Raw genomic sequence first — 21,613 nt, 5'->3', positions numbered from 1 at the left:
AGGGTCAGCCTAAGTGAAGTCAGGAAGAATTCAGTCACCTTTCCAGTTGTGCTAGAACTCTTCATTTAGTTCTCCTTGTCAATAATACTGGCCCATGGTTGTGCCATGTCACAGAAAATAAATTTCATTGAAGTGATTTCACAGAGTGCGGGACTGGATGGGTTTCTACAGGTATGCTTGATAATCAGCTGCAAGAAGACAGCTGAACCCACAGTAGATTGCCTCATGTTGCTCTGGGCAAACACCCATCTAACCTTTGTTTTTAAAGCTGACAAAAGATGTCTTGTTTAATACTACCTCCCTTGGCATTTGGCTGACACTTGCGTATTTTTTCATGTTGCAGAGGTATTTTGTTTTCTCTTTAAAACTGCATCTCAGAAGACCAGATGTCCAGCTACGCTTGTGGACAGTTCGTTGCTTACTGGGTTGGAACTGGGACTGAAGTGGGTGGTATGCAAAATCAGGTCATCTGGGAAAGTTTAAACAAAATGAGGGTTGGCATTGTTGATACTATCAGCAATGTTATCTCCTAAACTAACATCCAAAAAGGAGGGTTTCTCAGTCTTCCTGCTACATCTGTCGGCGTTGGCAGCTCGCTTCCTGCGTACTCCTCTTCCTCCTGAGCAGACCTACTGAAGGTGTGCCCAGCTCCTTCCAGTTCATGTCTGACCTGTCGTCCTTATTTTTAGACAAATACCCATGTGCTTATGTCTCCAGTGAAAATCATTTGGAGGCATTCCACAGGACTGTTTTCGTTTAGGGATGTCTGTTTAAAACAACCCACAGCTGTTCTATTTTCAGCTTTCTGATTTCTCCATCAGTTAAGCTCGAGTCCATTCATACCTTTAGATTGGTTACGCCCGAAGGGTGCTTGCGGTTCACCTGTATCACACTGCATGAAGCGTTGCTCAACTTGTAAAAGCTCTAAGCTTGCTTCAATTTACAAACATATGCTTAGTGCTAAATCCTTTTATTTTGAAAGCCATTTTGCAACTGCAACTGAAAACTCCTTACTTAGCCAAGGCCTGTAATAGCTAAATGCTGTTGAATTAGTGTGTAGCAGCTTCTAGAGATACCTTCCACTGAAACATGCAAGATTGTCTCCTGCATAAACACTGGGCCTTGCCTCCATATGCTGACATGGCTTTTTTGGTCATTAGGTATGCCAGGCTCTGCTCAGTGATAATTCCAACTCCTTTGGCATTCTGCTCATCAACCTGCTGTCAGAAAATCTTTGCAACTGCTTATGCTGTGTGAAGAAAGACACACAGCAATAAAAAATTACTAATTGTCGTTTTGTTGATCACAGCCCTCTTTTCTTTCATCCTGCAACTTCCCTGCACCTCCACGAAAAACACCTCTTGGATTTCTAATTTTTTTTTTTATTTTTACTGGTTTAATTTCTCTTTCTTCGTTCACTTTCTTTTTCTTCGAAGATGCTATAACTGAGGAACAGGGCAGATACAATGCTTGATTTGACAAATATTTGCCTCTCTCTCCTTATATATGGATCCACAATGCTGTCAGTAATAGATATTAGATTTAATGGAAGAAGATGAGACAGGATCGTTGAAACAGAAATATTCGTGAGTAACCTTAATTGTGTTTTCTATTGCTTGACCACTTTTTTTTTCTTTTTCTTTTTTTTTTTTTTTTTACCCTCCCCCTAATCCTTGAGGAACTATGGCTGGTCAGAGTTCCAAGAAATCAATATGGTTGATGTATTTATGATGTTATTAACCCCATTTAAGGGTGTCTGAATGTGAGTGAAGTTGAATGAGAAACCCAAATGTGGATTTTAACAGTTCTGAAGAGAGGACAGCTACAATTTTTTATTTCACCTCAACTTTTTATAGCTTGCTTACAGAGAATAACATTTATTAAATACACAGCTGCTACAATGAAAAATAACATCTGAGAAAGAACAATGCTAAAATTGGGTGAGGGAAATTTTTATGATGAAAAATAGCATCCTGTTTTCTGGAGAATTAATGTACAGATGTCAAGGGATTGGGGTGGTGGGTGGAAGAATTATGTTGACTGGGGTGAAACTTGTTAAATCCTTCCGTTGATTTGGACTCCCCACTACCAAGCGGTTTTCCATGAGTCTCACAAAAGACCAGTGTTTGGTGAGTGGCAGGTAAAGAATCCTTTTGGCTGTGGTTGCTTACCCGTCCTTTCACATGTAATAATGTGTTCCTGTACTTGGTGAGAACAAGGGTGCTGAAAAAAAAGTTCCAAAATGAAGACGGCGATGGTACAGTTATAGAGCTCCTGAATGAATGATTGTTTCTATTCGCTCTTACAGTACTCGGGGAAATGGCTGGGCATGAGGTGAAGCCACCAACTTCGGTATTGATGGCTCTGTGTTCATGCTGCAGAGGATGCTTGCGCTGCGTTGCCCTCAATGCATGCTGCTACGTGGTGCTGGACACCGCTCCCCTTTTCCCTGCATGATTTCTTGTGCAAGTGTAAAAATCTTGGGGCTGTTTCTTACGTGGCAAGAACTGTTGTGCTAAGGAAAACGAACATGCTGAAAGGAAACGACAAAATGTTTAGATTACATGGTTACATTTTGTCGTGGTTTAACCCCAGCCAGCAACTAAACACCACGCAGCCGCTCACTCACTCCCCCCCACTCAGTGGGATGGGGGAGAAAATCGGGAAAAGAAGCAAAACCCGTGGGTTGAGATAAGAACGGTTTAATAGAACAGAAAAGAAGAAACTAATAATGATAATGATAACACTAATAAAATGACAACAGCAATAATGAAAGGATTGGAATGTACAAATGATGCGCAGTGCAATTGCTCACCACCCGCCGACCGACACCCAGCCAGTCCCCGAGCGGTGAATCCCAGCCCCCCCCCACTTCCCCGTTCCTAAACTGGATGGGACGTCCCATGGTATGGAATACACCGTTGGCCAGTTTGGGTCAGGTGCCCTGGCTGTGTCCTGTGCCAACTTCTTGTGCCCCTCCAGCTTTCTCGCTGGCTGGGCATGAGAAGCTGAAAAATCCTTGACTTGAGTCTAAACACTACTGAGTAACAACTGAAAACATCAGTGTTATCAACATTCTTCACATACTGAACTCAAAACATAGCACTGTACCAGCTACTAGGAAGACAGTTAACTCTATCCCAGCTGAAACCAGGACACATTTCTTCAAGGAATATAACTGAGAATAGCAAATAATGACTAATATGGAGACAGTCTGCCTCAGCCATTTGTACATGTATAACCACACTTGGTAAAGAAGCATAAATTTGTTTTTTGAAAGCGTGAATGTATTAACCTTTAAACTGTGAAGAATCAACATGGCTTTGTTCTATGGTAATATTTAAAATCCAACTTCCTTTTCTGGTTTTGATTTTTTGATGACACCGTGGAATGTTGTTGGGGATGGCGTCAACAAAATACAGGACTTTGATAGAAAGCAAGCTCAAGATAAATACCTCATAGGCTGTGGGTATTTGTTCTGTCTTCGCCAGTACGTGAGGAAAAGGAAGAAGGACAGTTCCTGTCTCATCTACTGCAATTGCCATGTATAACTTCACCTTCTTTGTCATTCAGATCAGTCACTCGGGCGTTCCATGCTGTCATTCTCTAAATGGAAGGAAAGGACATATTTCCCCTTGCTTTCCTGCCCTTCCATAAAAGGCATAAATCCCAATAAGCTCCATTTACACAGTTCTTTGTTCTGTTAAACACAGTTGACAGTGTTTCTCTCTGCTGCCAGACCAAATCAGGAGATCCTTTGCATCGTCTCAGGTGTGTGCCTCTGAACAGCTGACCTTTACATCGCTTAACAGAGCGCTTAGCCTGAGAAGCGCTTAGAGGGCCAGAGCATCATTGGCTTATACATCGTCAGAGTGGTCCGTCTTTTGCCCAGTGCCATAAATTGTCTGAGGAGAGAACAATCCAGAATAAAGAACAAAAATCAAATTGCTAAATAACAGCTCAAAATAGAAAGCTCTGTAAAGCTCACAATGTATTCCCCTTTTTTCCTGCCATTTTAAGCTATTTAGAAACAATTCATTTCCTGCTTTGAATGGAGTTAATTTTATCGCATCTGTTTATTTTTGTTTTAACAGCTTTAGTTTACACAGCCCTTTATCATCCCTAAATATCTTTCTGCTTTAGAATCTTGGTTTGATGCCAGCGCAGCTCTGGGGCCGTTGGTGAATTAAGTCCCATGTTGTGGTCTCTTTTTAATCCCTATTTGAGCTAATCTGTTTTGGTACATTTCAGAATGTTGCTCTCAAAAGTCCTGTAACTGGCATAGCAGGAGTGTGGTGTGTTTGAAATGTCTTGAGAAAACTAATCTCTCTTATGTACCCATAGAGAAAAAAAAGTGTGAAGTGCGAAATTCCTCCAGACAGTGTTGTGAGAATTTAATCTTCATGAATACTAAATTATCTTGCATTTGTAAGGAGCACGAAGCAACAGAGAATCTTATAGCTCTGAGTGTTTTTAAATAGCTGTATGTCAGTAGTCCCATATCTTGTCCCAGCCAAAAGTTGGGAATGGTTGGGTCCTGGGAATTTTACCTTCTTGCTGCTGATACTGCTCATGTTCAGACTTTATGGAGCTTACTATAAAAGCACACCCAACACTCAGATTTGAGCTTTACCTTGTGGCGATGATGATTCAGCAACAATAAATCTAGGTAAAAGAATAAAGTGTCTGTGCTTATAGAGCCAGAAGTGGGAAGTGACACCCCAAAAGACTTATCTCCTTCTTGAGAAATTTGAGAGATCTGAAAAATTTTCCTACTATTAGGACTGGTGTGATAGTAGGCACGTTAGTGAGCACCTTGTTGATTTTACATTCTTGGCTTGTCAGCCCTCCAAGCGCTGACAGAGAGCTGACAGATTCTAGAAAAGTTGCTGATAAAAAGTTAAAAAAAAATAAAATAGTGAGAGGTCTGACTGCTGTAGCTTTTAACCTGTCCAGGCAATATTTGAAGTATTTAATAACTGGACTTAAAGAAGAGCAAGATGTGCTCAGTGTTTCAGAGGACAGCAGTTTGCTGAGCTGCTGGCCTTACCTTAGTGCTCAAGTGCATAGCTCTAGCACGGCTGTTTCACACCGCGTGGGTGTATTGGTCAGCAGCAGCAGGTGACCGTGCCAACTGAAATGCTCTCCGGTTTTTAATGCCCATTTAGCAACCTGTCCTCCCTGCTAGCTGTAGCTCTTCTTAAAGAAAATGTCATGTTTAAAATTCATAATCTGACAGTCTAGGTCACTCAGGTTCCTGCTCAGTTCCCAGCTGTATCCATGGGCTACATCTGTTTTTTGGGGAAACGATCCACGCAGCTCTGTTCTCCTACTAAGCTGTTTGCAGTAGTGGCAAAAAAGGCCATGAAAAGCTGAAGGAAAAAAAAAAAAAGGCAGGTATTTGGAAGAGGGATGTTTTTCCGTTTTAAGAGGAGAGATCACCTCAGCCATCATCCATCCCTTCCTTGTGTAGGCAGGGCTAGGGAGGCCAGTGCTGCTGCACTTGGCAGGATTGCTCCGAGAGAATTGCTGACATAGATATGCTGAGATAGAGAGATACAGAGAGTGAGAGAGATATGAGGGAACAACCCAATGAAAAAATAAATGAGAGCAGAGAATTTGTCGGGCAAGGGTAGGCATAGCGTTGCAAATCCTTGCTTGCAGGTTGTTTATCTGTACAAAGCACAGGTGTGTATCTCATGTGCCTTGGGAGGAAGGTAAGAGAGAGTGTCCTTAGCACATCTTTAAGAGTAAGAGCGTGTTAGATTATTTTATGCAGGACTGTTTTGTACTTGAGCACTGCATTATTGTTTCTTAATGTTACTGCAGATCTTAATTTTATCTAATTTGTTCTCAGTTTCCGCTGCATATAGTCTTCCTCTTCTGTCACCTTTGCCTCTTGCCCTCAGCCATGAAGTGATAAGAACAAGAGCAGACTAGTTCTTGGAAAAGCCAGGGCTTTTATTCTTGCTTATTTATTTATTTAAGTCCAGAGGGCTCCTCTGTTTGTGTCGTTTGTGTCAATATTGTCATTTTCCAGTTGATCGGGAAGAATTCTTTTAGCTTTGAAGGAGCTTTGTAAGGCTGGCCTCTGTATCCAGCCACTCAAATGCAGTTTAGTTTGGACAGGCATCACTTCAGTCCATTCTGTCCTCATTTTAGAAAAAAAAAAAAAAAAAATGCTGCTATGTCCTATGTTGCTTTCATTATGAGGACTGTATACTGAGACAAAGCTCTGTGGCAGCATAGAGAATGAAATGACTCTTGGATTATCGTCAAGCACAGATGGGGGATGCTAGGGAAATCTGTTGTAAGCCTGAGGTGAGGTTTCTGACACAAGGTGTGATGTCCCGTCATAGAAGAATGGTCATAAAAGATGAAGAACATAATGAAAAACAAGTGATGACCCAGAAACAAAAGCCTAATTCTTACTGGAGCCCCTTGAGGTTTCTGATATCTCTTTCATGCAGGCTTCAAAGATCTGGAAGTCCATGTGAGACCTGTTGAGTAATTCCTATAATTACTTCCATATTTTACTTCCATCCACTGCCCAAGGTCCAGGTCCTCTTCTCCCACAATTAGTGATGCAGAAAACCTATTTTAATTACTTATTTTAAAGATAGCTTTTCTGTTCATTTCAGGGAGTGGCTAAGAGCAGTCATGGTTTCTCTCAGTTAAAATCCAGTTACTTGTGGAGGGACATCTCTGCACTGCTCCTTCCCTCCATCACAGAGCAGTTCGAGGAGATTTTGGCAAGGATGAAAGCAGGAACCTTTGCCAGAGGGTAGTTTTGCCATCCCGTATCAAGATCTTTTGTTCAGCGAAGAGGCGATGATCACTGTGATTTGTTCGAGTCTTTTGAGTTGTGGATGTTTTATACTCAGAAATATTATTTGTAACTCAGTATAGTTGATTGGTGACCATTCTCTTTGCATTTATAAGTAGTAAATAAAGTTGGTTCTAGCCTCTGTCTCAGCCAGGGCCCTGGTGACTGATACTTTGCAAAGCTGGGGTGGGTCCAGCTAGTAGAACTTACAGCTTCTTCTGTTACTGCCCGAGTCACAACAAGGTGTAGCAATAAGAAAGAGGTGGTGACTTTGCTGTGTTGCCTGAGGAGATTTGTACCCCTCTGGCTTAATTAATCTACCCTTGCATCTCTGGAGTGCCTCTGCATCGTGGAATGGCTGTGCTACGGATAACCGCTCCCCTCCCTCCAACCACAGCCCGGAGCAGGATGGCAGTGAATGCTTTCATGAGGTCTGGAAGAGGAGGAGTGCACAGAAATTTACTTTATTGATGGCAACAATACTACCGTTCTAACTGCCATAATAAACGAGTGAAACCAGATTCGAAGTTTTCCCCTAGGCCCTTATTGGGAAACTGAAAACGTCCACGTAGAGATCAAGACCCCTGCATATTTAAGAAAAGAATTGTAATATTATTATTTAGTTTTCTTTTAAATTCCAATCCTGCACAGCTTATGGAACAAAAAACTTTTTCAGCGCTACCTAAATTGAACACTCGAAGAAACAGAAACGTTACTTACGTTCAACAGGCAGATGCAGCAGGCTCTGAGGAGGCCAGAGGGCTTAAGCGTTTTCCTTAGTCTTTAGTCTTTTTGTTTGTTTCCAGTTGGGAACTTTCTCTAATTCCGCATTTATACTCCTTTCATGTTTCGGATACAGAAGATCTCAGAGCAGCATATGATGACTTTTCTGCTTAACAGTTTTGGTAAAAATCCTGGCCTGACACATAATTCCTGATTTTATTTCCTAGCAGCACCCTGGTGTTGAAACCAATTTAACAGAGGAGCCCCTCGCGTCCTGGATCGCCAAGTTGTGCCTGTAGACCTCGGGACTTGCACTGGTTTCTGTGGTGAGCTTCTCTCACCCGAGAAGCTTAAAGTAGCCCTTGAAGAAGATGCTGTGTTCTACTGGGTAGTCATGTAGCTGAACAGTGAATTGCCAGGAAGACAAGTCGTCCCCCCCAAAACAAGTTGCTGCTCGCCAGCATGGATGGAGGCTGTTTGTTGAAACCAAAGTCATCACTTGAATTGGGGAGGCAAAACCAAAGGATTCGATTGTTAATATTAAAATTTTTATTCATAAAGATTTCAATTGACCAAAATATTTTTTATTTAGGTAGTTCCTCTATTTGGTTTTGAAGAGTTGTTTTAGTGTAGGTAGGCTGGAAATGATACTCAGATGCTTTCAGCTCAGGAACACTGCTTCATTCTGTTTCTGTTGCTTAGACACATCAGAGAATTGTAGAAACTGTAGATTTTATAAAACTTCCCATGTGTTCCACAACTTGCAGCCCTTTTATAGGGATCCAGTAGACTTTGCCCAATCTTAGTGCCATTTCTTTCCTTTGGCAGAAATACAGATAATTTTGGGGTAACATTACTTGCTTACCAAAGGGAGGAGGGAAAGAGATTTGTATATAATCTCTACTTGATTTTAGGTGTCTAGATTTTTAAGAAGAATCTTTCTTCTGTACAGGTAGCCTCTTATGATGAAAATCCACTGCAATCATTTTGTGGACCTTGATATAAAAATAATTAAGAAGATAAGCTTACTTGAAATTTTTCTTTCTTTGACTTGTAAGATCCACATCTGTGGCACCACGAATGCTTGTGAGGGGAATGTGAGGATCTGAGTTTCTTATTATTAGGTAGAATGAGTGCTGTAGTAGCAGCAATTGCTGTGGTTTTCCTGGAAACATAGTGAAGTCAATGTGTACTGTAGGAAGGAAGATTTAAGTGATCTAGGGAACTGTTTCAATTGGAGGAAACTTCAGTGGGTCACTTTTGCTGCCAGTGACTGTTTGGCCTGATTCTGCACCGTTCTGTAAAGTGGCTGAAGCATCGCCATACTGCATCTGTGGCCTCTGCTATTCAAACAGCAGATATTTTCAGATAAGTGCAGATAAATTTTCCTAATCACTGAGAGAAGTAATGCAAATCAGAATGTCAGTTTTGATTTATTATATTCCTAGAGGATAGTGTGCATGGGTGCTTTTCTTATGAGGCTGTCTATGCTGCAGAGAGGTTTAATTTCCAGCAGGGAACATATTATGCAGCTTATTTGATTGCAAATTTGTTTGAACAGCTTTCAGCTTTGTATTTCCCGGTTAGGTAATGTAGCTTTAGATACTAATTGCATAATTGGCTTGATATGAGTCATACAGATTTAAGGTACAGCTCGCCTGGTCTGACTGCTTGTTAGCTTTAAGCGGCTTTATACAATAGCTGCCCTACAACTGAATTTAACTCTTTCATTTATTGAGTTCTCTTCCAAACAATTTTTGTCTGAGGAAGAAGGATTTTCTTGGTACTCAAGGAATGGCCGTCTTCATTCATGAAGTTTTGATGCTGGAGTATGCATGTTTTGCGCATTGGTGTAAGTTCTAACTGGTACACCAATGTGATGAAATAAAGTGATTTTTGAAACTCAAAAATGAGTGCATGGCACAGAGAGCATCTTCTCTACCTGTTTCTTGTGGTTTAGTTTTCCTTTAGAGGATGGTGGTAGGGATCATTTTCCAGTCACAATCTGTTTTGAAAATAGTGAGCTTCAGACCTAAGATTCCTTCTTTCATCCTTCCATTTCACAGGCCTAAAAGATGCTACAGGCTCTGAGAGTGATGGTGGTGACTCTTGCAGCACAAAATCGGAAGGCGCCAACGGAGGCACGACAATCCAACCCAAAAAGGTCAAGGGTGTTGGCTTTGGAGATATCTTCAAAGACAAACCTATAAAGCTACGACCAAGGTCAATAGAAGTTGAAAACGACTTTCTCCCAGTAGATAAGGTACGTGTCATTTCTTAGTTTTCTCTTGGTGTTGGTTTAAAGAAGTTTTCATCCTAAAGTTCTAAATTCTGTCACTGGCCAAAACTTGAAGCTTTATGGTCATTATTTCCTAATCTTTCTGTGGACAAGGTTCTGCTTTTTTTTCTTTTGCCGCACACCAGAAAGTGAATTCTGGTGAGGGTAGCTGCCTGCAAGAACTGTTACTTTGCTTAAAGATTTACTCCTCTGTTCCTACCTTCATCTGTTTAATTGGCCTTTTTTTCCTGAGAAAATACTAATTTAGAGAGCAAGACTGGAGAGGCTTTTCAGGTTTTCAGTTACTCACATTATGGTAAAAAAAAATTGCTAATTTTTATATAAACTAAGAGGGAGATACTGTCACTGTGCCATCAGTTTGCTTAAAAAAAAGGAAGCTTTAGTAAATATCTAAATACCTCAACTTCGTACTGGATTTGTTGACTTAAAGGATGCTTTCAAAAATCACCTAGCTTTGTTTAAAGGGATTTGTAAAAGAGAAAGCATATTTTTTATGGGTTTGTTCTACGTGACTGTCGTGGTTTAACCCCAGCCAGCAACTAAACACCACGCAGCCGCTCACTCACTCCCCCCCACCCAGTGGGATGGGGGAGAAAATCGGGAGAAGAAGCAAAACCCGTGGGTTGAGATAAGAACGGTTTAATAGAACAGAAAAGAAGAAACTAATAATGATAATGATAACACTAATAAAATGACAACAGCAATAATGAAAGGATTGGAATGTACAAATGATACGCAGTGCAGTTGCTCACCACCCGCCGACCGACACCCAGCCAGTCCCCCGAGCGGCGAATCCCTGCCCCCCACTTCCCCGTTTCTGTACTGGATGGGACGTCCCATGGTATGGAATACACCGTTGGCCAGTTTGGGTCAGGTGCCCTGGCTGTGTCCTGTGCCAACTTCTTGTGCCCCTCCAGCTTTCTCACTGGCTGGGCATGAGAAGCTGAAAAATCCTTGACATTAGTCTAAACACTACTGAGCAACAACTGAAAACATCAGTGTTATCAACATTCTTCGCTCTGAACTCAAAACATAGCACTGTACCAGCTACTAGGAAGACAGTTAACTCTATCCCAGCTGAAACCAGGACAGTGACATAAAAAGAAAGTCCTGAGATGGACACGTGGGGAAAAAATTTACTTTCTGACAAATTGAAACGGACCATCTTTTTAAAGAGCACTCTTTGTTCCAAAGCCTCCAAAACTATCACTAAGTAATTTAGAAACAAAGAAGCTAGAAAGCAAAATGAGATGCTTCTAATAAACTGGAGGAGGCAAGCTTTAAAAAAAAAAAAAAGGGGATTGATCACTCTAACTTATGTTCACTAGCAAAACAAACAAAAAAGGGCATTGTTTCCTAATGAAGTAACAACTAAAGAAAAATCTGCGAACTCTTTCCATTAAGTGAACAGTTAGATTTGCATAGGGTTACTGATACACTGAGAAGTGCTAGGAGGCTTCCACAGCCTGGAGTTCTGCTGTGGGCATAGTTACGTGATGCATTTTCTTTGCCTCCAGGGTGATTTTAAGAAGCTCCTGGGCAGCTGCTCTTGTTCCCTGGTGCCGCAGCTTCTCATCTTTTGAGCTGTGCTTGTCCAGTTGCCTGTAGAACCAGGCACTACAAGAATTACATCTTTTGGCCCGCAAAGCTTTTGGTTTTTAATCTGGGTCATTTCAGTGACCTGATTCATAGCTCAGCACCTACCCCCACATCCACCCTGAGTTACAGTGGTACAGCAGAAGCGGAGATCCTGCAGAGGCATGCTGGAAACTTCTGAAGTCAGTTATGCTGAGGGAGATTTGGTTAATATTTTACAGGAGACTGCGGTTGGCATTCTGTATAGGGAGGCTAGTGAAGAGCTGGGGTAATCTAAGTAAAGGAAAAACCTAGATTGTATTACTCCTTGACCATTGCCGACTTCTTCAAAGCCTGCGTGGTACCCCGCTTGCCTTCTGGTTCTGGCCGGGCTTATTAACTCACGTGCGGGGCTTTGTTAACTAAGGTGCAGGGCTGGGAGCAGCTGAGCTGCATTCCAATGGCACCTCATCACAGAACCCCCCCGGGATACAAGACAGGGACAGGTCAGGCCTGGGGGTGTTCTCTGAGGGCTAGCTAATGAACCTCCCTCCTTGCCAGATCCAAGGAATGGGGTAGAGAGCAGCGAGGTCAGCTTTTCATGGAGCCATCATGGTGTCTTTCCGCAGCATGCTTTATTTGTGGCCCTGACAACCTGACAGTGTTCAAGGTGTGACTGGGCTTTATGAAAGCTTTGTAAGTATGCTGAAAAAGAATTTTACCAGAACATGAAATTGGTTACTAAAAGTTTTCTTTTTTTTTTTCCCCACCCCATTTTGGAGGATGTTTGTTTTTATAATTTGATGGCTGCCTGCAATCTTTTCCTGACAAGTACAAGTCTTTCCTTACAAGTCCTGTGTAAGGAAAATTGCTTTGTATATATGAAACACCTGATAGCAGGCAGACTTAAACTCATGCATGGCTGTACTTAAACCTTTTGGGTTTTTTTGGACTCGGGACCTAAAAAGTCCTGTAGCATCAGGAAATGTGTATTTTAATAATGCAGGGCTACAAAAGGTGAGTTTTAAATTATTAATTTCCCGCATCTAGGTATGTAACAGAAATACATGGTGCAGGAGGAAAATCATGTAAGATAAACACACTATTATAATTTACATTATAATAGTATTTATAATTGGTATGTAACATAAGCACTCAGTTGTAAGGTGATGCATATATAGGCACTGACCAGAATTCAAGTGTTGCACGAAATTCTGTTCTCTTGAGTCTCATATATGCAGATTAGAATTTACAAGTGATAAGGCCCTGTAAATGCCACATTAAGGATTTCTTGTGTCTGCAGTTTACTATGATTGTAGCTATCTCTACAGTAGTGATTGTAAATGGGAACTGATTAAAATGAATTATGTATCCCTTGAACTTTGGAGTCCCTTGTTTTAAAGTGAAGTGTTCGCAAAGTGCTTATGAAGTGGCCTTCGTTCCCTGAAGGGAAGTCTTACTCCACTTTATAATAATGAGAAGTCTTACCTTTGTTTTTCACAAAGAACAAATATTTGTGCAGCATAAGTCAATAGGTTTGTTACCCAGCCAAAAATTGAATATAGAATTTTCAGGAAAATTCTGAAATTTTCCATCCTACCCACAGACCTTCCTTCCTATGTCTTCAGATTTCTCTTAAAGTTGGCACAGTTAGTGGAAAATAATGGCTTCATTTTTGTAAACGCAATCCGTTATTTGTGTTTCAAGTGTGTAGATAAGTAAAAGCAACGCTTCTTTGCTGTCATTGCATTTTTCCTGTATAGGGTCAGGATGGTTAACCTTTGAGCAGTGCCATTCAGAGGCTTCAGCACTGTGGTCTTTGCCTACTCATTGCACCAAAATGTGATTCACTGAAACAACATTCGGTTACGACTGCAGAACATTAACCTCCCCAAATACTTCTCTCCTGGCTGCAGGAGATTTTTCCCTCATCATTGCCATGTTCTTTGCCATTTAATGCTGGCTGAGAGCAAGAGAATCCTGCATTAAGTTTGCTGTTCCAGGCAAGGTCATATTTAGGTTGAGAGCTCTGCATACTGGATCAAAAGTGTTGCAATGTATGATGCAGAGTGCCAAATCAGTACAAATTTTTCCCTAGGAATGTCATTTTTAAAGGGATCTTTGCCCTGGTATGTGCCTTGCTCATTTACAGGTAGCCTCAGTTTTTCAATAACTTGTAATTTTTTGAAGAGGCAGAAACAATGCTTTCCTCAATTCCTTCTTTTTTTTTTTTTTTTAAATTCTTTCTGAAGTTTGGAGACCCTAAAACTCTTTCTGTTGCTTCTTCTTGATACAGTTATTGATGAAACATTTTATATATTACTGTAATGAAACTGTTACCTCTTTGATTTAAAAGATTTCCTAACAACTACTGATTTTTTTTTTAAAGCATCAGCAAATCACTGTGAGGATTTTATAATGTGGGATTATTCAGAACAAGATACTTCCCATGGAAAATGCCAGTCACATTTGCAGAAGAATCAACAGGGTCTCATTTTATTGGCGTTATCTTTTTGTGTTCTAATGTGTTTGCAATTTTATGAATCATAAGGTTAGATCGTATTTCACATAGAGGTGATATGAATTATTGGGGTGTTAAGTTAAGAGGGCTTTTACACAAATATTGGCAGGAGTACGAGGGCAGAAGGGATTGCTGCCAGTTGAGCAGAAGCAGATGCCATTAGGCTCTCCTGTAAATCACCAGGCAGTTCGATGTGCTCCAAGTGTTAGCCCAGTGGTAATGATGTAGGATATAGTGGCCCTTGTCTTTTAAGGTGATCAATAAACTCTCTAACTAAAGGAAAAACTGAGGAATTGTGTGAAACCCCATTGGTTTTATTGGTGTGGAGAATTCATTGCTTTGCTGTTCTTTGTTCTAAAAATCACAGAAGCAGATTATTCTAGGGTAATTAATGATGCGGTTCTAGGAGTTTAATCTGAGTAGTGCCATCAGAGCTGTGCTTTTAAAAAAAAAAAATCAAATACTTATGCTTCGTAGTCCTTTTCTTTGCCTGTTTGAGTTGATGAATCAACTACTGGCCATGTATAACTAGAATCAGATTCCTAAGGCTTGGATCTGTCAAATTCCCATTAACTGTGGGTGTAAGTGAACTAATTTACAATGCTGCACGTGATGGAAGACAAAGCTTGCTGACAGGTGAATTTTTAGGAGAAATACAGTATGTGTATAGGCATGTCGTGTCTCCTGAGAAAATCCGGTGTAACACTGTTAAAGTAGCACAAGTTTTATGGTCAAATAGAAATGCCTGTGTCGTATGTCCTCCTTCTGCTTGTGCAGCTTCAAGACATTTGAACAGGTGTTTATGCTTATTTCTTTTTTCCTTTTTCATTTTGTAGTAGCTTCTCTAAACCTTCTGTTTCTAGGTTGGATTTCCTTCCGATATGATCTATATGTGCTTCCGTTGGTCTAACAAGCTATCACTTTTTCCTCTCCTGTATCTGAAAATAAACCTCTAGAAGTGTAGGAAAATTAATTCAACCAATATATTCTAGTCTGAGTTAACTGTATGGGGTTGGTCCGTGAGTTGAGGCTTCGGCTGGAAATGCTGAAGACCATAATAGGTGAATACAAAATAAAAAGTCTTAAAAAGCCATTTTTATCTTTCTGAAAACTGCCCTTACTTCAGAAGAGACTATTGAGGGTATTTTTTACGTTTTCCATTTGAGATATATTTGTAGTTTTCTACAGGCAAGGCTTTCGTAGATGGCTAGCAGTGGTGAATTTGAGCAGAGCTACATTTCATTAACAGCCTTTGGTGAGGTCACATTAGTGTTTGCCAGAACTTAATGTAAATTTTATACTCAACCTGGGGAATATTGCAGCCACTGTAATGATTTAATATAAAGGGGAGGCTGTCGTGGCTCTAGATCCAGCAACTTGTAAGATCTAGTTAACTGGTGTTTGGGGATCCCTCTCACTGCAAAACACTGAATTTATACAGAAATTTTTATTTCTGTATATATTCAGTATGTTTGGGAGAAGAAAAATAGAGAAGAAATAATGGAAGTAGACACAAGATCTGTAAGGGCTAGAAGCTCATGTCAATTATTAAGTCCACCCGTCCGTTGCAATAAGACAGAGATTTGTAAACTCTGAGACTGAGCGCTTGCAAGGTCTGAGTTTCTGTTTTGAGCCGGTGAGCTCGGGACCCGTTGCGCTGGCAATCACACCTTTCCCACCCCTGCTCTGTCAGTTCCTGCCTGGTTGCTCGCAGAAAACGGTTTTCCCCCTTAATTTTCAGTTGTCATTTAAAAAGAGCTCTGCCAGTGCTGCCCAGCGGCACCCACGGTGCGATGCCAGCGCCGGCCGTGGGTGCTGCGCGTGCTGCCCTTGCCTCCCTACGGCATGGCTCGCTGCTACTTGCTTTTCCCCTCCGATGCCTTTGGAGGTGCTTGCTCCCCTAACAGAAATGTTGAAGCCAGCGTTCGAAATACCGAGAAAGTGAAAAAACGGATGCGAGCAAACCCACCTGGTACTGAACGCAAACGCTATTAAAAACGCCTGCTGAGGCAGAGGGCGTGCGGTGTGAGCACCACGTGTGTTTAGCGCTTTGCACTTGAAAGCACAGGTTTCTGGCGTTCGTTTATTCCGAGACAGCCATCGGCGATGGCGCGGCGGTCGTGGCGAGCATCGGCAGCGTGTCGAACTCCGTGTAGGAACAGGGGGAAGCACTCAGCTGTTCAAGCAGCATTTGTGGTTTGCTCTGAAGCTGCTGTCTGCCGTAGTCTGGCATCCCTGCCCTAACCATTCCTTGTAGTGGAATGTTGTGAGGACAGCTACGGGGGAAGAGGGACCCTGGCCCCTTCTGCAGTTGTCATGAGAGCAAGGTTGCCTGCAGCAGGGGCTCGTTCCTGCGCCGGTGTAGCTCCCCATTCCTTGAGTTCAGCGTGGAAACAGGATTTATGTGTTTCTTTCATTATGCAAAAAAATAGCACGCGTTTGCAAATGGTGGCTGACGTTCATGAGGCAGTGTGGACATTATAAATAAATTCTTTAGGCGATTGCTACCCTTTCTGGAGTAGCTAATTCACAGGAATAAGAGGGAAGGGTGGGGGAAATATGGTTGGCTCGTGAAATGAGGGACAGCCGAAAAGCAGCACGCCCCTTTTGGGGAGGCTGGCTCAAAGCAGGACGTGGTACCGAGGGAATAGAACGGGAAATGCAAAATTAAGTTTAAAGAGAGGAAGAAATTCGATAACCTTGGCTGGCAATGAGTCTCTGCTGAGTCACTGAACTGTGCTGCGTGAGTGAAGAGTGACTCCTGATCTCCTGTATGCTTCCTGCCCTTCCCTGCTATCCCCTTAGATATCTGTGCTTGCTCGTTTTCTCAGTTTGGTTTGTAAAATGTTCAAGCTGCCTGAACAGAGTTGTCCAGGTACTGGTGATGTGGGTCAGCTTTCACATCAGTCTGCACCAGCAGTTTTTGGTGGAGGAGGTTAAACACACAGTGGTTTGTGCTGCTTGTGATGGTTTTAGGTGTTTGTTTTTATTAAAGCAGCTATCAGACTATAAGTGCAAGCTAGCTGTTGTCCATGCCACAAGGCTTTACATGTATGTTGTTGGTCTTTATTCAGAAAAGATTTGTCCGTATGAAAGAAACACATCAAGCATACACATGAAAACATCTTCAACTTCTGTTCCTGACTTAAGCTACTTGAAGAACATCTAAAAATAGAAGCAGAGTAGTGTAAGAAGTATTGATAGTACCAGAAGTTACTCTTAAAAGCAACGTGGAAAATCTGCTCTGTTCTCCTGGGGCACAGCACTGGGCTTCTGCCAGCATGGGTTCTCCTGGAGGAGTGCTCGCTGGGAGGGAATACTCCTGGTTTTTCAGTCCTGGTTTTGATTAGGAAATCCTAGGATGCTTCAGTCTGAAAAACAGGATGTGTAGGTTTAAGCTAATGCAATTTTATTTCATAATAGGGAGACAATAAATGTTGCAAGTTGCTCTGGATCAGCTGATGATCGGTAGCTTGCTAATCACAGTAAATCTCTGAATTTCAGTTGAGTCTCTACCATTACCAAGCTTATACCCCGCAAGCATTTTAAAAGAAGAATCGTTAAAAACCCCAAAATGCTGTGCTTTAATAGTTTAAAATAAAGCTGATTTCCTGAGTTCCAGAAATAGTTGATGGAGACATAAACTGAATTTCTAGGAAAGATTTGTCTCGTGTTTCAACATCAGTACAGAGAAAATGCTTCAGAAAGCTCACAGTTCTGACATGCAAGCTAGCTTTTTTTGCTGTCTGATGAGCTTCAAGAGAACTGGATCATGAATTAATATGATATAGTATGTCTAATAATAGCAGTAAAATCTACCTAAGTAAAATCTAATTGATATAGAAAGATGTAAATGAGTGTAATCAAGGATTTAGGAATAAACAGTTTTATAAACTGTCTTAGTGTTTCTAAGTAAAATGATTTTTTTTTTCTTGCCCCACTTGGATTTTTTTGGATAATATAACTGATTTTTAACTGCTACATCTGAATTGTTAAGTTTTTTAAACTTTGAAAAGATTATAAAAATTCTAATGGAATGACATTTGATATTCTTAGCACACGCAAACTTTGAAAATTAAAAGAACAAATACAGTTATGCAAAAAAATAAAATACCCTGCCTGACTTTGGAAATTACACAAATAACTTCAAAAAGACTGATGAATGTAAACCAAACTGAATGTAATTGAGTCTTTTCTGGAATGGAAATTAATGATGTATTGTAATATAACTTTAAAATAATTTGTGATTGGAAAACAGAAATCTTGAGGAAGGAGATTGCAGGCTCAGTATGCCTTCAGACTTTGCTCTGAATCACTCCTGAACCTGTTCTGCAGCATGGTGCAGGCACAGGGAGTGTTGCTGCAAGAGATGTTGCCTTTTCTGTGAGCCATCATCTCGTGCTCTTTTCCATTCTTTAAAATATCCTGATACTTCTTCTGGAGATCTATACTTGCAGTGATAGTCCTACTCAGATCAGTTGTGATTTGCTTTCAGTATAAGGCCAAAGGGCATCTCAGAGACCTTCTAACCCAAGCCTCTCAACTGGATTAGGACCAAATATATATGAACAATCCCCAGGGGATGGCTGGTTTTTATAAAAGCATCCAGTAAAGAAAATTGTGTATCCTCTCATATTCCACTTTTGTAGCAGAAAATATATTGTAATATCCTGGCTCTGCAAAATAACCTTTTTCTTGTTCTTTTTTGTAGGAACCATGTTGAACAATTTGCTGTCCTCCCCTTTAAAATCTACAAAGTTTGTCATGTCCTTCCTTACAGTGGTTCTTAAAACAGAGAGAACTGATTTTTTTGCTTTTATCTTTTTAATGTGTGAGTTCAGAGACTTTTTTCTTGTCCCATAATTGTGTTGGCACTCCCATGAGAATGCCTCTGTAGAGAATGGGCTGTGTGCGTATAGGGAATGTGTTGAGCGTGCCTGAGTATGTCCATTGTAGATGTGTTTGTGGGTGAATGCTTAGTGAACAGTAAATACGGTCAAATGGGAGTGAGATTGTATAGTGTCTTGTGGCTTGCTTAAATATAAGTCTTTAATTTCTTCCAAATTATCTGAGAAGCCCATGGTGTGTTTCCCTCCCCTGCCCTTTTTTCAGTCGCTTTAAAGATGAATGTTTGTGAGGAGGCAGTATTAAGAATTTATAAGATTTTCATGGAAGAGCACATCATCTGAAGTTTCTTGATCATCTTTCTTTAAAAAACAAAAACTGAAACAAAGGCATAGGTGACATGAAATTTCAGCTTGCTTTTTTTTTTTTTAACAGAGAGACCAGTACACTCAGAATTTGTCATAAGCTCATTTTCCTGTAGAGTTCTTTGCAAGACTTTCTGTCTGGGCTGTTCACAAAAAGTCTGTACATCCTCGCTCACATTGCCTTTCCTAGCTGTCAGTCTCAAGAAGCCAGGAGAGACTAGGCTGGCTTGGGAAAGGAGAGGAAACTTCTCGCTGCGAGTGAGCAGAGGTAGGAAAAGCTCCAGATTTCCTGTGAAATAAACAAGTGGAACCTTTGTTTCCCCGGGATGGCCCGGAGCATGAGTCAGTGTCAGGGCTGGGCTCCCGCTCTCGCCGAGCTGAGCTCATGCAAGGAAGGGGCAGGACTCCAGGGCTCTTCTTGGACACTTGGAGCTGCTGAAAGGCAGCTTGGCTTCACAATGGGAGAGGAGGTATTTCTTTTACAATTAGTTGGGGTTCTTTTCTGTGGCTGTTTAAAACTGTATCGTAATATATATTCTGCAGAGCACAGGGTTCGACTGCAGGGTTCTTTGGTTCTTCTGCACACTTTGTAGATGCTGGGTAGGGAAAAAGAAAAGAAAGAAAAAGGGTGCTGGGGATCCCGAAGTCCGTTTCTGCTATAGAGGACCGTATTAGAACAGGGGGTTACTTTTGTGTGAAAGCATATTCTGTCCTGGCTCTGTTTAGCTTAAGTTTTTTTCCTTTCACAGTGTTTGGCCATTAAACTTGCACAGATGTTTTTTATTTCTATATGATTTGGTTTCAATTTTCTTATTCTAAAGAATAATGTAACTTTACAGTTAGACAAGACTAGCTGCACAGTCTTTAGGATGTGTTGCTCTTTCAAATGTTTTCTTAGTAAACAAAAATTCATCCCCCTTCTTTTCCTTCCCAAATGCACTAATAAAACTGCACTTCTTCTTTTTGGCAGAGAAAAGAGGAGGAGCTTTACTAATTCCTCTTCTGAGAGAGGTGACATTTGGAGTCTTTTGTACAAATGCGGAAAACTGATACGAATAATTATATTGGGATAATAAAATCTAGATGGAAATTATCCTTTCCTTCAAGAAACAGCAAGGAAAACTGGAGTCAACTGGTGCTTGTAAAATTTTATAGAAAGCTGAATGGAGAGACACCAAGTAAACTGTGTAATGATTTGCAGATACTTTGGGGACTTTCAGTAGAAAAATGTAAATTTCTCTCAACTTTGGCTTTTCGCAGCTAAAGTCAGTAAGCTGTGTGCAGAAATGAAGCTACAAGTTTTCCGAGTTGCTGCTTCTCTTAGGATGTGCCATGCGTCTTTCTTTTTTTCTGCCTTAAAAAAAGAAAAGAGGAAGGAGGAAAGGAGTAGTGCAAAAGGATCATAGACCAGCCAGGCACTCGGCGGGCTAAAAAGTCTGTAGGCCAATTTCTAAAATGCCTTTTTAACTCCTTGTTGCATGTGTTTCTATAGGAGGTCAGTGGCGCTTTCTGTTCTAAGGTAGTTCTTAAATACTACGGGCATGAGCTTATATTGCTACAGTTAGTTGACCAAGTGCTTCCTAAAAACCTCCCAATAAAACCCAAGGAGGGGGAGAGAGGACTCAGCTCCTGGGGAAGAAGTCCTGATGCTGCAGCGACCAGTAGCCAGGCGGGGGCTGCTGGTGCCTGCTTTCTGCTGGGCGCTGGGCCACTTGCCACGCGCTGGCCACCCAAGGAGCGGCAGCCCTCCCTCCATCCGTGCGGCCGGCAGCGGCTTCTGCAGCAGTCTCTGTGCCTAAAGCACTGGCTGAGAAGAAAAGCTGAAACACCTGACGTTAGTCATTCTCCATTTGTGTTTCCAGTTTTGGAGCTTCATTCAAAGGAGAAGAGATGAAATTCCAGTCAGTTGAAAGGGAACTGGATGGAGATGCTAATGCATTTTGCTTTGTCACTTGTTGCTCTGCGGTTTTCTGTGTAAGAGTTTAAAATATCTCCCTGTTTTGCCTCAGTAACTTCTGTCCTGATTTCAGTGATGCAAAGTGGGGAAAAAATAACACTAAAAAATGAAAATTTTTGCTGTCAGCACTAAGTCTGGGACTACCTGCATGACAGTATGGGTTTAGTCTTTTTTTTTAATTATTGAATTTGAAAAATATAATTAAACAGCTACTTGTCAGCATTGTAACTTTCACAAAAGACCAAAGAAGTATTGTTGCCACTTTAAAAAAGGAAGATATTAAGGAAGAGCCATTCCCTGCTTAATGTTTTCCTAGAATTTTTTTTTTTTTTTGAGAGGTGAAAGTTGCTACTAGGCTTTCCTTACTGCTGCACAAGGAACTGGAGATCTGTGTAGCAGTTGTAAGGTTCATTAATTTTTGTAAAAGAGGGAGGTTTCATAACAGCAGTGTCTAAGCTGGATGGTACAATCTGGATCATGCTAGTTACCAGCTGCAATCTAG

The 21,613-nt window shown here is 41.2% G+C and overlaps 1 protein-coding gene across 10 annotated transcripts in view; it reads left to right on the top strand.

Moving 5' to 3' along the window:
- The window catches only part of SH3KBP1 (SH3 domain containing kinase binding protein 1), a 228,142-nt gene that overhangs the window by 128,939 nt on the left and 77,590 nt on the right, over positions 1–21,613 (top strand). For 9 of the 10 annotated variants that reach the window (XM_052794257.1, XM_052794262.1, XM_052794259.1 and 6 more), the window contains one exon: positions 9,616–9,812. In XM_052794257.1, the coding sequence (XP_052650217.1) occupies positions 9,616–9,812 (197 nt within the window). Of the gene's footprint in view, positions 1–9,615; positions 9,813–19,465; positions 19,625–21,613 lie in introns of those variants that run through there. The other variant, XM_052794265.1, reaches the window with a different exon arrangement.

This window comes from Harpia harpyja, chromosome 8 (genome assembly GCF_026419915.1).
Source record: "Harpia harpyja isolate bHarHar1 chromosome 8, bHarHar1 primary haplotype, whole genome shotgun sequence".
Taxonomy (NCBI): Eukaryota; Metazoa; Chordata; class Aves; order Accipitriformes; family Accipitridae; genus Harpia; species Harpia harpyja.
The sequence above is the reverse complement of the archived record's forward strand: the minus strand, read 5'-3'. Positions and strand labels throughout refer to the sequence as shown.